The 15063-nt window shown below is 43.9% G+C and overlaps 1 protein-coding gene across 30 annotated transcripts in view; it reads right to left on the bottom strand.

The window, feature by feature from the left end:
• Positions 1 to 5959: 5959 nt before the first annotated feature.
• LOC131691502 (ryanodine receptor) overlaps positions 5960 to 15063 on the bottom strand; it is a 120067-nt gene continuing 110963 nt past the window's right edge. For 16 of the 30 annotated variants that reach the window (XM_058977954.1, XM_058977952.1, XM_058977956.1 and 13 more), the window contains 5 exons: positions 10838 to 10931; positions 10520 to 10783; positions 10421 to 10438; positions 6834 to 10334; positions 5960 to 6772 (listed from right to left, as the gene is read on the bottom strand). In XM_058977954.1, coding sequence (XP_058833937.1) covers positions 6557 to 6772; positions 6834 to 10334; positions 10421 to 10438; positions 10520 to 10783; positions 10838 to 10931 — 4093 coding nt within the window. In that variant the 3' untranslated portion in view covers positions 5960 to 6556. Of the gene's footprint in view, positions 6773 to 6833; positions 10335 to 10420; positions 10439 to 10519; positions 10784 to 10837; positions 10932 to 11204; positions 11315 to 15063 lie in introns of all 30 variants that reach the window. The other 14 variants (XM_058977975.1, XM_058977966.1, XM_058977977.1 and 11 more) reach the window with 3 other exon arrangements.

Raw genomic sequence — 15063 nt, forward strand, 5'->3', positions numbered from 1 at the left:
CAGGCTAGTTCGGAGCAACCTCCGTTGCATGACGAGCAGGCGTATTGGGAACTGTAACCGCGACAATTGGCAGCAAGACACGTTATGAAGAAGGAGTTACCAATCTTTTCTGGTAATCCAGAAGACTGGTCGCTATGCATTAGCTCGCACGTTAATTCTAGTCGAACGAGGAAAATTTGGCGAGGTTGCAACGGTGTTTGAAGGGGCATGAACTACGGTCCCAGGCCGCAACCTGAACAGCAGAAGCGAATAATGAAGGAAAGAACGGAAAGGACAAAAACTTCTACGGAACTCACTATATGGAGGAATCTTCTCCGATGGTGACGAAGAAAGAAGCAACTGACGCTACGACGCGCCCATCAAGCCCAGCGTGTTTCATTTGCAGAAACCCGCGGCAACGGGTGAAAGATCTCATAGTTCGACAAGGAAACGCTCGATGAACGCTTGTGTCGGCTTCGTCTTGGACCACACAGGAGGCGCACTCCAAAAGGGACACAAATGAAGTCCAGCGGGCCAGGGAAAACGGAAAGCCGCCAGAAAATGACTGTATGAAGTTTAGGAACGATGTCAATCCGGCGAAGAACGGATCCAAGTAAGAATTGAGTGAAGCTATGCCAAGTAGTTCCAAAGTTGTCACCAACCATCATTCCGCTGGGAAGACTACGCTTGTTCGTATTATTCCAGTGACGTTGCATGGGAACAATCGATCTGTATCCGTGTACACTTTCTTGGACAACGGCTCGGAGAGAACACTGATTGATGAAGAGTTGGTAAAGGAGCTTGGGGTTGTAGGAGATCCGCAACCATTGTGCCTGCAGTGGACGGCGAACGTGAAGAGGTCAGAAGCTAATTCTCGACGAGTCGCATTGGAAATAGCAGAACGGTCTGGGGTATCCAGACATACTTTGTCGGACGTGCGCACCCACCGTAAGCAAGCTGGACTTACCACGACAATTCTTGAGGTCCGCGAAACTCGCAGAAGCCTTTCCGTACCTGAAGGGCCTGCCGGTCGATGATTACGATACAGCGGTACCTCGTATCCTCATCGGAAACGACAATGCTCACGTTACGTCGACACTCAAGCTACGGGACGGCCGACCGGGAGAGTTGATACCAGCATAATCACGTTTGGGATGGACGGTTTACGGATCCAGCCAGGACAAGTCAGGCGATATACTTCATAGTTTCTGCATATGCGAATTCCAGCAGGCCGAGCAAACCCTACATTAGCTCGTAGAGAAGCTTTTCTCGACTCGAGAGTCTGGCTATAATAGAAGTCGTCCATCCTGAGTCTGCGGAAGTTCAACGAGCAAATCGGATCCTGATGGAAACTACTAAGCGGATCGGACAGCGATTCGAGACTGGGCTTCTCTGGAAGTACGATTGCTTCGAGTTCCCGGACAGCTACCAGATGGCGGTTCGGCGACTGAAGTGTTTGGAAAGGCGTATGCAGAAGGATTAGCTCATCGGCGAAAGTTTGAGAAGACAGCTTTCTGAGTATCAAGCGAAAGGGTACATTATCAAAGCGACCCGGAAGGAGCTCGACGATTCAGATCCACGGCGTACATGGTACTTGCCTTTAGGAGTGTTCATCAATCCCAAGAAGCCGTCCAAAGATCTGCGATGTTGCGGTCTAAGTGGACAGAGTCGCACTCAACACGATGCTGTTGAAAGGGCCGGATCTGTTAAATACGTTGCTCCATGTTCTATATGGATTCCGGGAGAAACGGTTCGCTCTGTGCGCGGATCTGAAGAAGATGTTTCACCAGATCCAGATTCGGCGAGAAGATCGATATACGCAACGACTGCTTTGGCGTGACGATCCGACACAACCCCCGAGGTGTAGAAGCATTCAAGACAGCATCCAGTAGCCGACGTAATTATATGGAAGCATTACGTGAATGACGGTGAAATATATCACGTCGCTGCAACTGCACATCTACGTGGACGCTAGTGAAGAAGCTTACTTTCGGGCGGTATTTTCGGATGGGATTTCTGCGGCGTTAGTCGGTGGGAAATCCAAGGTGGCTCCACTGAAGGTACACTCCATCCCACGGTTGAAGTTGATGGTAGCAGTAAACGGAGTACGCTGATTACGAGTCTGACACAGTTGACTAGTAGAATCCGACCAAAATCACAATTTTTTCTGTTCAAAATTTGCGGCTGGGACTGGGGTAAGTTGGTAGTTTTTCCGTGTCACATATTTATGTTTATAAAAATGGGTACAAAGCATACAACATTTTAATAAAGTTCAAAGATGTTGACAGCAGTCTACCCTTTTACGTAACGTGTTTTATTTTACACAATCTACATAAATCAAAGCGGTAAAAAATGAAAACTGAAAATACCGTCAACTAGCCCAGGTCTCCCCTACTCAAAAACGGGCTAATTCGGGAAAGATTTGTGACAGAAAAAGTACTTCAATAATTTAGCAAAAACATGTGTTGAAACCGTTTGCTACAAAAGCGTGAATGTTATTGACATTTTCTATGAACAAACAAAATAATATCATTTGACATCATTTGGAAGCCAAGAGTTTTAGGCCTACCAGCTTAAGTTCTTTTCTTCTAAAAGCTTTGGAACGGTGAAATGAATTATTACATCAGGAGCGTTAGCTTAGTTGAATATCCACTGCACAAAATGCAAGAAGCATAACAAATCCACGATCACTTTGCTTCACGATGTTGTTTACAACATTGAGAAAGCCTTCTCTCTGAAGCAATCTAGCTTGGGTGTATTCCTATATCTATTGGAGGAGCTTTTGACTTAGTTTCCTTCCAGTCTATTCCTGAAGCGACGCGCGGCTATGGGATATCTACACGTCTCTTAGGTTGGATAAACGCAATGCTTAGTAACCGCATTCTTTACTCGTCACTGCGACAGGCTGAGATACGGAAGTTGAGTATTCGCGGTTGTCCTGGCGTTCTGGAAATGTTTATTTGTTTATTTGTTGTATAAACACCAACAGGCCGCTTGGCCCCAATCGTGAGTTCTTAGCCTAGTTACACTTAAGGATAGACAAAAAATTAGTTTTAATCATTTCTAGTCCCATGAAAGTCGAAACTTTTGGCAACTCTATTGAAGACTGTGACCGGATGGTCACAGCACTGTGACGACCGTAGTTTGTTCTCCTAAAAGGTTGTCGCGGAGGACAGTTAGCACGCAGTGTTCAAATGCGGGTTTGAAGATTCAGACGTTCTAGAATTGTATTACAATCCACTCTAGCAGAGAGTCAGTTCAAGACGAACAGGGCTCGAGAGTAGTCCCTCCGAATGCTGAGTGTATCGAGGTGCATTAGCTGGCAACGGTTTTCATAGCTCGGCAGTTGAAATTTGTTTCGCTGAGAGATGCCGAAGGGCGAAGCGTATGAACCGTTGGACAGCCTCGATTCTGGCAATCCCGTTCTGGTAGTACGGATTCCAAACAGCAGAACAATATTCTAACGTTGAGTGGACCAACGCGCAATAAAGTGATTTAAGACAGTATATGTCCCTGAAGTTTTTCGCTATTCGGAAGATGAACCCAAGCTGTCTTGATGCCTTATCCACGATGTATGCAGGATGTGGTTTGAACGTTAGTGCCGAATCCATGATGACTCCGTGATCCTTGATGTGAGAGTGTCTTGGAATGCTCGAGCCGAAGAAATCGTAGTTAAACTGAGTTGGATGGCGTTTCTGTGTGAACGTAACGATTGAGCATTTGCTCGGGTTTAAAACCATTCTGTTTAGATCACACCACGTACTAAAGCTGTCCAGTTCCCTCTAAAGAAGCTCGGCATCGATTTTTTTCCCGTCTTTGTCGAAATTTTTTTATGTCGATGGCGAAAGAAAGGCGGGGTCCTTGTAATGTGATATTAACGCCATTAAAATAAACGAGGAATATTGCTGGACCGAGATGACTTCCTTGTGGTATGCCGGATGTAGCGAAGAATGGTGCAGATAGACAGTCCTTCATGCTAATTTGCAGTTGCCTTCCATCGAGGTAGGAACGAAACCAGCGCAAAAGTTGTCCATGAATGCCGAGTTTGTCCAGCTTCGCTATTGCGATATCATGGTTGATTTTGTCGAAGGCCGGAGATAGATCCATGTAAATAGCATCGGTTTGCAATCCGTCAGCGAATCCATCCATTACATATGTTGTGAGCGAGATCATGTTGGTCATTGTCGATCGTTTAGCCATAAAACCGTGTTGGTCGTCTGTGATGTAGTGTTTGCAGTGAAAGAAAAGTGAATGTAAAACAACCAGCTCGAATAGTTTTGATACGGCACTCAATCACGAGATTCCCCGATAATTGTCAATGTTCGTTTTGCTTCCAAAACTGGGATGCGTTGCATCCCAGTTTGCGATCGGCATCGATACTCCTTCACAAGGGCGGTGTAGTGCCATGGCCAATCGTTGCGGAGTCCTCTGCAGGACCATTGATGGGCTGGTTTGCAATAGAGAAGTACGTGCTTCTTCTGAAGGCGGTGGGAAATCAGTCGGCGGGCTCCAAATGTTCTGGGTACGGCTGTCCTCAAATTCCCTGAACAGTATGCCTTGCGACCATGTGTCAGGGCTAAGAGCTGCATCACGGTACCTTGGGTGAACTCCAACTTTGAAAGATATGAAGTTCAAAGTACTGACGTCAATGCCTTTTTTTAACAAGCGGAATAACCTTTATCTCCTCGTTACAATTTAGTCCTTCTTTAGATATTTTGCTAACGCTAGGATGAAAGCGGGAAAGGTACATCCAGAGCAACGGCGCGGGAGGTGCAACTGTAACAATGTTGCTATTATCGACTAGCTTTCGACCACCAACTAGAATATTGCTCGGATCAGGGCCATCCTCGCGACGCCGTTTCTGAGGTGGTCGAGAGGTCCCGGAGTTTGGCCGGACTGGAGTAGCTGTTGAAACCTTTCTAGCGAGGCGTGAAATTTGCTGGTTATTTTTGGACAACTTGGCCTTTAGTTCAGCACAGATGTCATCCGTTTTCCCAGCGATAGCAGCGATAACACATCCAAGCAAAGAAACGGTGCCGCGAAGGCGAGTAAACTTAATCAGCTTGACACATTCATTGCACATCCAAACTAAATTTGAGTTTTCCGCAAGTTTTTTTTTCAAAAACGGCACCGGTACCACATTTTTACAAAAAAACATGCATTCGATAAAGTCGGTATCCGATTTGACGGTTTTCGCGCAGTGATCGCATGCCCTTGCCATAATGCGTGCCGAATGTGAACAATGAAATATAGATGGCGCTGCGTTCTGTAGATATTTATGGTGGTTAAGTCACAGTTCACTCAATTGCGTTCTTCGCTGGTTTTTTCTCAACACAAAAGCAAGCAGAAGACACTTTCACACTGCACAATAACAATGGTAAAAACAAAATTCTCAGTCGATTAACACGATAAATAACGATAAAAACTTCACAAATCTCGTCAAAAAGCAAAAATAGTTGCAGCGATTTATGTAAACAACTAGTCGGTAGGAATACACTGAACCAAAAAACCTTTGTTGAAGACCCTGGTTGTCGATGACTTGTTGAAGAAGCTCAATGAGCTTGGATTTCCAACCTACGGTTTTGCTGATGATTACCAAATACTAATTAGTGCATGAGGACAATCTTTGACTAGTCTATGTGTAAAGAGTCTGTACACAGATAAAACACTGAAACACGCTTGGCAAACGTTTGTAAGTGGCAGAGTGATTGATGCTATGCAGTGGGAATGCAACTGTCAAACACGTGTAGCAAACATTTGCGTAGATGGCAATAGTGAAACAGTGATTTCCAACGTTAATCACTTTGAAAGTTTACACAGGTAAATTTGGTTCTAGCCTTAATGTCTGTTATCTATGGTTTGTAGTTTGTTCCGTGTCCGGCCGACTCTCCCATGATGTTTCCAGGTTACCATACGACTCCGGCAGACTAGTTTAGCGTTAATAGATGGATATTCGAAGATACAGTTCAAAGATAGGTGGTTATATTATACTCGTAAGTAATCGATCTGTTTTATTAGGCTATTTAAAATCTCTTTAACTAGATAAAAATTGTATGAATAACTAATAACTGTTTTCTCCATCTTTGACCTAAATTATGCTCCTCTTCCAATCGATGGCAGCGTAAAATATGAAAAGTCTAAATAACAAAAAATTATCAACGATTTTCATCATTGAATAATAAAAATCGTCAGTTGAATTTCTCGAAATAAAAGATCGTCTTCGTTCAAAGTACATTTACACGTAGTGCTGAGTTGGTCGATTCGTGCATCTTATTTAATCACGTACTGCCAAGTTTTGAGTGTCGAAAATGAATATTTCCACAATTACAACTATCCCTACTACATTTAAGTTTGTGTCTATATTTTGCTGGTTGATCTTCGCAAAAAAATTTCAAATGGGTGATCAAAAACTGGTAGTAGTTTCGAAGAATAAGATTTTTGGAATATGTTTTGCAATTTTTAAAACGGATTCAGAAAAAAATGTCTTTAAAAGTATGTCCTACATTTGATGATTGTTTGGTTTGTTTTCTTGTTCGTTTGTTCACTGTCCTTGGTTTGAGTATTGTTTCTACAACAATTAACTGCCCCCACCACTCAGTTCGTCCTCGTACTGTTTCCTGAAGCAATCACCAACCGGGAAGAAGTCCCAGCACCTTTGCTGGTACATGTTCCACACGTACGTTTCCTGACCGGTGTATTCAGTATCCGGTTTGTTGATTAAATGCATAAGGAAGAACATGTAGTTCGCCAGATTGTGCTCTTGAGCAACGTGCGTATCGAACCCGTGGGGTACCTGAAAATATAAGTTTGTCGTTAACAGAAAATCACTCTTCTAGCGCTCCCGCATCACTCACCTTATCAAAGTAGTCTTTGCCTATACCGCATATGAAGCAGTTAGACTCCATGTCCTCCTTGACCGACTCCAATTGATCACGAAGCTCACCGAAAGCGTCAATGATCAAACCTTGGATGATGGCAAGCAGGATAACGATGATGAAGAAGAAGAACGAGATATCGAAGAGAATACGATACACTTCGTAGTCATCGCCGTCTGGATCACCAATTTCATCACCAATACCACCACCAGCTCGGACACCCTTGTACAGATGGAAGACAAAGCAGGTACCCATGTCGTGACACTTGCGATCACCCTCTTCACCGTCATCATCCTCCTGAATGTAAAACTTGCGGAAGAAGTTGAACGCGATAACCGTATAAATGTATACGATGATCGTCAGCAACATCACTGTCAAGACGAGCTGTTTTCCGTTGTGCGTTACAGATTGCAAGATCGTACGAAGCGTCTTGAAACCAACTGCGACATCGAGTAAGTGAGCTGCGAAGAAGAAGTTGTTGAAATTGCCCATAACCGAGAAGGAGAAATACCACAACGAATACAAGAAAGCATTATCGGTGAAGGTCACCCCGGCCTTCCAAATTTGATATCTCCAGTCGATATTAGTAATGAAGTGGAAAAAGCCTCCACCTTCCTTTTCTTCCTGGGCAGCAAAAGCATTCTTCTCCATTCCTAGCAGGTTCGAGATCGAATCGAAATCATAAGTTTCACTGTACTTCTGTCGGACCTTCTTCTTTACGAATTTATCCCAGTAGTTAACGGGGAATGTCTTGGCGGATATAACCAATTTATCCCAATGCGACTTAAAGTCGTCGTCTTCGGGCTGCTCGGCAATAAATAGACCATCGAATTCCAGTCGCCGTGCAATTTCCTTTTCACGCTTGAATATAGCCAACGGCACTTTCAAATGGTAGTAGGCAATCAACATACAGAGTGATACTAAACTGTGCAATATAGCAGCAACCCGCATCACGTGCTCCATGTAGAAGTAGTCTTCATCTACTTCAACCTTCTCCAGGGGATCTTCAGCATCTTCGCCACCTTCTCCACTGCCACCTTCACCACTTCCTGCTTCTAGAGCAGCATCCACTAGTCCCGAGCCAAGTCCCGATGCCAATCCCATTAAGTCTTCTCCGGATCCTTCCGCAGCTTCCTCGTCCCCGAATGTCGTCACCTTATAGAACAGCAGCATGAAGTTGATGCAGAAAGCCAGCACCAAAGCCACATACTTCAAATTGTAAAAGTTTCTGGCCAAATAGCTGACAGCCTTCTTCGTGTATTTGGAGAAATCGATCTGATTCACGGCAGCCGGTTCCTTGGTTTCCTCGGAAGCTTTCTTCGATTCAGCATCTATGCTAGCCAGTGTAGCTTCCTGGGCTTTCTGAGCCTCCGATCGTTCCTGAGCAGCTCGTTTTGCAGCCTCGCCACCGAGCAGATCGACCAGAGTCATAGGAGATTCGGTGCTGGCCAGTTCGGTTGATGGTTCACCACCACCTTCCTCGGGGCTGCTCTCGCCCGTCTCTTCCACCGATGACGATGGACTTAAGGCAGGTGATTCGTGCGGCTGTACACGGTACTGTCCATTTTCTTCCTTGCTTATATCCAATCCGAATGCCTGCACTGTACCTGGTGGTTCCTCCATTGGCAGCGGTGGTAACGCTAACGGGGGTTCTGCCTCCGGAATCACCTCTTCTTCTTCCTGCGCCGATCCACGCATTAGTGACATAAGAATATTTACCAAATACTTGATCACGATCGATACTCCGTAACCCGAGTAGTAGAATGCGTAGAATATCATCTTGAAAAAGCCGATGATGATTTCTGGGAATGATTTCGACTGCAGTACGGTGACCTGGTGTTTGAGATTCGACGGTGAGATCATAAACATCGAGTAGGACAGACCATCCTTGACGGCTTGAATTGTTCGTTTGATCGGATCTTTGGCCGCTCGTTCTTCCTCCTCTTCGCTAATGTACGTGAAAGCAGCTTCACGGCGCACGTTACCAGAATCGTCGTCACTGGCCATCAGCCCTGAAGCGTGAGTCATTTCAAAGATGGCATCCTCGCAGAAGTTGACGAATGCTTCCAGCTTCTCCTTATCGCCGCCTTCTGTGACGATCGAGTAGAAGAAGGCGCGTTTAGATTCCTTGATCTGCGGTTTTTCCCACTGTTCAATATTCGCTTCCTTGATCTCGAAGTACACACGCTCGATACGTTTGGATGAGCCCATGATTTCGATACGGCCGAGGAACGACTCGAAGTAATTGAGTACGGAACCAGCGGTCTCCAGGAAGCGTGCCAAACGAGGTTCATTGGGCATGTGCTCGGAAAGGTTGGTCAACAGTACAGCCAGATTGAAACCAATTTCTTTCGCCGGTTCATGGAAACGATCAACGAAGCCGATGTAGTCAATTTTGCCGTCGTGGTTTGTTTCGCAGCAAGCTAGCAGAAAATCAATTTCCTCCGGAGTGTAGCTTTTCTGCTGTTCCATCTTTTCGCGGAAGTCCTTGGGCAGAATCCAACCGTCCCCATTGCCATCGATCTCCATGAAGCTCGCCGACGAGGTAAGATCTTTCAGTTTCAAAAACATGTCGAAATATTTCAGAATAAGTTCCACGTTTGATGCAGATTCTACCAATGTATCCACCATCTGTTTACCGATTGTGCCGTTGACCACGTTACCTTCAAGCATGGAGAGCATCATGGTGATCATGTCCTTTTGTAGATTGAGCAGTTCCTTCAGAAGATCGACTTGACTCGAGTGCTTGGAAAGCTTGTCCTGCATATGGGAGAACAGGAATAGGAAACCTCCGACGGCATCCCACAGACGGGAATGAGCCAACGCCTGTTGATTCTGCGTACACGGACCTTGGATCACTTCAGTTAGGGTATTGAAAACTTGGCTGGCGACACCGATGGCTTTGAAGAAATTCGCCTTACCGGCCAGGTCGATCAATTCTTTGCTCGAGTAGTGCCAGTAGAAATCCATGATGGATTCCTGTAGACGAAGCAGGTAATCGACCGTACAGATGACAACGTTCACAGTAGTTGTGTTACCGGCCTGCGTTCGCAAATAGTTCTGCCACTCCAAGTTGTGACCCTCGCAGGTCAGTTGGATGAATCGGAACAGCGCACAAGTGAACTCAGCGTCATGCATGTTCTTCTCACCGGCTGCTCCCTCGGCACCAACGCCCAAACCTTCGGCTTTGGTGTTTCGCTCGAAGGCATCCAGATCTAGCACACTGCAGGAGTTCATCAGACCGGCGATTGAGGCAAAGAAACCTACGTCTTTCTTCTCTTTAAGGTGGTTAAGCATACCCAACTGGATGTCGATGTTACCGCCGCGTAGAATGGCTATTCCAAGCTGTAGCGTTCCCATTACCATGTCCGAGGGGATACCCTTGGCCGCGGAGATGTGTAGCAGGACCATTTCCGCAACGCCACGATTCGCCAGACGTGCTTGGTGGAAGAGTAGCTTCTGCTTCTCCATTTCTTGCTCCTGGAAGATGTTAAAAGAAGCGAGATGTAGTTGTTTTATGGAAGATTCATTACACCAACTAGATATAACTTGGTTAGTAGTCTTACCATGAGCCTCTCCATTTTCTAACCAGAGGAATGGCATGTAATGTTATGGAAGGGGCTTTGTTAAATGAACTAAGTTTTGGTATGTAAAACAGTACTCACGTGTATGCTAGCTCCACCTTCCTCTTCGCCGCCTCCTCCACCACCACCATCACCTTCCTCTTCTTCACCGCCTTCCTCTTCTTCCTCGCCACAAGAACGAGCGATGATACTAGCATAGGACATGTACAGTAGATCCTCCTGAAGGGCACCACTTCGTTCGGTCATCGCACCACGACAGAAGGTTGTCACCAGCTGAGTTAGTGGATCAGGTTTGCCCTCTTCCTCTTCTTCCTCCTTCTTTTTCTCGGCATCCTCGAACGTTTGCTACAATAGGAGTCTTGATTATTTGGGCGGTTTCTCGCCAACACGAATACTCACAGTGAGATCCTCAATCATAACTTCTTGGCCAACATTTTCATCTTCAAGCCACAGTTCCGAATAGGTTCTACCAAAAATATTACATGCCCTATGTCTGAAACCCCCCAAAAAGACATCCATTAGCATTTGGTAGCTTCAGTCCAAATTAAAGTTAAACAAGCCACAAATTTGAAACCAAAGCAAATAAAGATACGATCACGAAAAATAGTATCGGTAAGTCGCAAACTCTTCCGCATAAGAAGTTAGCTGTAAGTTCCGAAAGAAACGAAATCAAGCCGAAAGACAAACTAACAGGAAACGAAAAACGGTAAAACACAGTGGCACATGTGGTCGCTAGAACAAGAGATAAATATAGTGGACAAGTCACCTGCTCATTCTATACATTGGTTTTGCTCTTATACATGCAACAGCCATTTTACGTCGTGCTTGTGACAAACTGTGAACCCATTTAGGACCACGGGATTTTGGTCGGCATGCCTATATATAGTTGGTGGTATCCAAGTTAGTTCATTGTAATGCGGTTAGTTCATTTTTAGCCAATTGGTAGTAAATCAGAGAGACATAGAGAGAGAGAGTGAGAGCGTAAGTGAGGAAAGAGTCGTGGGCGGGGTCTACGATAAAGGAGGTTTAGTAGTCAATGAGCGGTGCGCCGAAGGGTTAGTACCGTTGTGTGCGTGTTCCTGCTGTATTCGTTTTGGCAATGAGCAACGCGTGCAAGTGTGTGTGCGATTGTTTGAGCGGTTTATTGTTCAAGGGCGTAGACCTAGTGCTTGGATTTTTAAATAGACCGGAAAGAGAAGATGCTAGTCGGAGATGGTTTGACTGGGAAGTTCACTTTTCTTGCTGTGGTTTATTTCTCAAAAACATGTCATTCAGTGCAAGTTTAGCCTCATAACATTCAGTTTCTGCTTAACAAAACAAAAAAACGAATAACAAAACATGGTTTGTTTCAACAAAAAATGCAAGGTCGTTTACGCAAAACTAATAGGACGGAAGAGTTTTGTTTCAGACGGCGTCTTTACACTAAATTTACAGTAGCTTTGCCTTTGGAAACTCAATGACAGCTCAGAATTAGACCGATTTTCAACTTATTGTAGAGTAGATTCTTTCCAAAACTAACAATATCTGAAACTGCGTTAAAATGCTTTTTTATGAATGGTAGTTCTGTTTGTTTGTTCATCAAAATATGACTTAATTTTTCGCACGTAACTATCTGTTATTTGGGATGTGTGATAATTATAATATACTCATAAGTTATTAGTTTTTAAGCTTGTTTGCCAGAACGTTGATAACTATCAAGTTTTTTAACATGACATTTTTCTAATGTAACGATACTATGGAAGATCGGCACGGGCACAGTTCTGCAATTAATCGATGGATTTTAGTAATTTGACTACCAGCCGATTCAGTCTGCTTTCTACTTCTGCCCGAACCAAAGGTACAAACGAGCAAAGTAAACAAAAACTAACCGTCGTTCGACTTAGTGGAACCATTTTTTTCCAAAACGCATAGATTTCGGAAAATTTACTGAAGATGAAAATCGAACTATGGCCTTAATCAAGCTTTGCTATAACAGTACTGGTATCGTTCCACATATGAGCCCATGCTGGAAGTTTTATTTTACAAATCAACCCAGAACAGTACTAGAATCAAGAATCTGTGTTTTTGGAAGACGACATAATCGCGGTACGACTACACGATCTTGCATTTCTCATAGGTCGAACCCCTGAGCGAAAGTTGCTCAGGAAATTGCATCTACTGCAATTGAAGGTAGTAAATAATAGGTTTGTTCCAGTACACGGAAGTCACTCCGTAGTAAACAGTACAGTACTTTTTACTACGGTTTGCTATCAAACGAAGAAAAAGAGAAGAAGAGAGTACATTGAACGATTGACATTCGCCTAATCCAGTTCATAGTCAAGAAAACTTCCGTCTGACGGGTTTTTCTGTTCACAGGAGCAGAGAAAAACAAACTTGTTGACAAAACCCGCTGCTGAATTGCCAAACAAATGTCTTCGTGCATTGCCTAATTGGATGTCGGCAAAGGCATATCCAGGGTGTCTTGGGAGTTGCCTACCAAAACTACCCTGTTACGTACGTATTGCGAATTACACAATTATATTTTCCAAGTCGGAATTTCAGACCATCACTCTGGATCACCAATTTCATCACCAATACCAATACCGAATTTTTGTTCTGGATCCGCCCCTGGATGAAGGTTAGCACCATGTAATGGGATGTGCAGGCTAGAGCATGCGTTGTGACCTCCCTGGACGATTAATAAATTTTTGAAACGGGAAAAACATGAACCGAATACGAAAGATAAGACAATCAACATTCCCAAATATCAAGGCGCGAGAGCGCTTAGAGACTTTTCAGTCATCATCGCCTAGCTCAAGTCCTTTCGCCACGCTCTTGGTGATCTCAGAGACTCAGAACTTATTCCCGGTATCTTATTTATTCCGAGTAAATCAACCTAACATAAACATAACTAAAAAGAGGAACTTTGTCGACCCAGCTTTGGTTTCCAATTCTCAGCTCACTAACGAAGAGATATTCCGAGAGCTACTTTGGAGGAGGTGACTATTGGATGATAATCGTTATCCGGGTGACTCCTTGAATAGCATTTTTTACAATTTTTAAGCAAAATTCAGTCCAATTGAATGGGAGATATTATTCTTAAGATTACATTTTTTACAATTTTTCAGTCACGTCACAGAAAGTGCGAATCGACGGCTAGAATCATCTGCCATTCACCCGGATATTCCTAAAGTGCATCATATTGTATACAAGCAGACGTAAACTAGTACAAGAGATAAAGTGATTTCGTATTTAAAAATGGCGGATAACGAAATCGGATGATTGACGCCGTTTTGAAATGCAACATGATGGCTCCCAGTTACCACAAAATCAATGTGGGTGTTGTTTGAAGAGAAGGAGAGATAGTTAATGGCTGGGACGGGACATGCGAAGAAGGTCTTCTTTTCGCTCCTGATATGGATATTATTTTGCAGGGAAAAATGCGCTTGTAAAATAATTTCAAGCAAGCTTCGATGATAATGCTGTGCCGATGTGGTACAGATTTGTGCCGAAAATAATAGAGCTTAAACATGGCATGAATTATGTTATCGTTCGTCTGTGCTATGTAAAACCACATTAACCAAAACTGTTACGATACTACCCGGACACTGTCCATCACAAGAAAATCTTCAAGAAAGGCCCGGTTCGCAAAGACAGGCCATTGCCGGTGCGCGGTGACAGTTATTTTTTTCACTTTGCACCTCCCGTCCCAGGTTAATGGAAATTGATGTTTGACGGCATTTTCAACTACAAGATGGTAACATGCAGTTACCACAACATTGAAAACCATCATCAATATGGGTGTCATTTGAAAAGGGGTGATCAGGGCCGCCGAGAGGGGGGGGGGCGGGGTGTTTCCCCCCGGGCCCGGAGTTCTGGAGTGGGCCCAGATTTTTACCAAAAACTAAAATTTTGATACATACTTTTTCGACAAAAATTTATTTGAGAATGCAATTAAAAATTCAATGTCTTGTGTATGAGGTAACAAGAATAGCGAAAATTCTAAACTACTGCATATTTCTTATCAACTATGTTTATACCAACCTAACCAACCGCACACAGGAATAGAGATTTTTTATAGGAAAATTCCTAACCTGAATGAAGAAGCGAATGACCTTAAGGTTAAAATCTAAATCGAAACAAAAATATGATGAGACTTGTAAGGGTTAAATAATTAAATGGTTTGATTAGAAGTCATGAGGTTGTCTTCAACTTTCGCAAATATGAAATCGATTTTTTTGATCTATGGAATTTCCAACCTTCGAAAGCGAATTATTGAAAGAAAAAACCCTGCTTAGGGTTGCTACATCGGTTTTTGGAGGCAAATTTCGTGTCTTCGTTCAGGTAAAACTGAATTCAATTTTGCGTTGCCCTTTTCTTTACCAGAAATCGTCCAGCACCCAGTCCTCATAAACATCATCCTTGGGTTGCAGGCCCTAATTGTTAAGGAGGGCCCCTCTTGTCGTTGTCAAATATTATTTTAAAGTGCCATTTGGGTTTACTTCATCCTTCGCTTCAATGGATTAATGTTCCTCACAAAGATTCTTGAAAGAAACTGAAGTGTGATTTCACACCCCATGTTTGTTTGCTGTGGAGCAGAGCATAGCTCGCTCGGGTTATCCTTCACAGCGAGAATGGCTGGTGCT

The sequence above is a fragment of the Topomyia yanbarensis genome, chromosome 3 (assembly GCF_030247195.1).
Source record: "Topomyia yanbarensis strain Yona2022 chromosome 3, ASM3024719v1, whole genome shotgun sequence".
Taxonomy (NCBI): domain Eukaryota; kingdom Metazoa; phylum Arthropoda; class Insecta; order Diptera; family Culicidae; genus Topomyia; species Topomyia yanbarensis.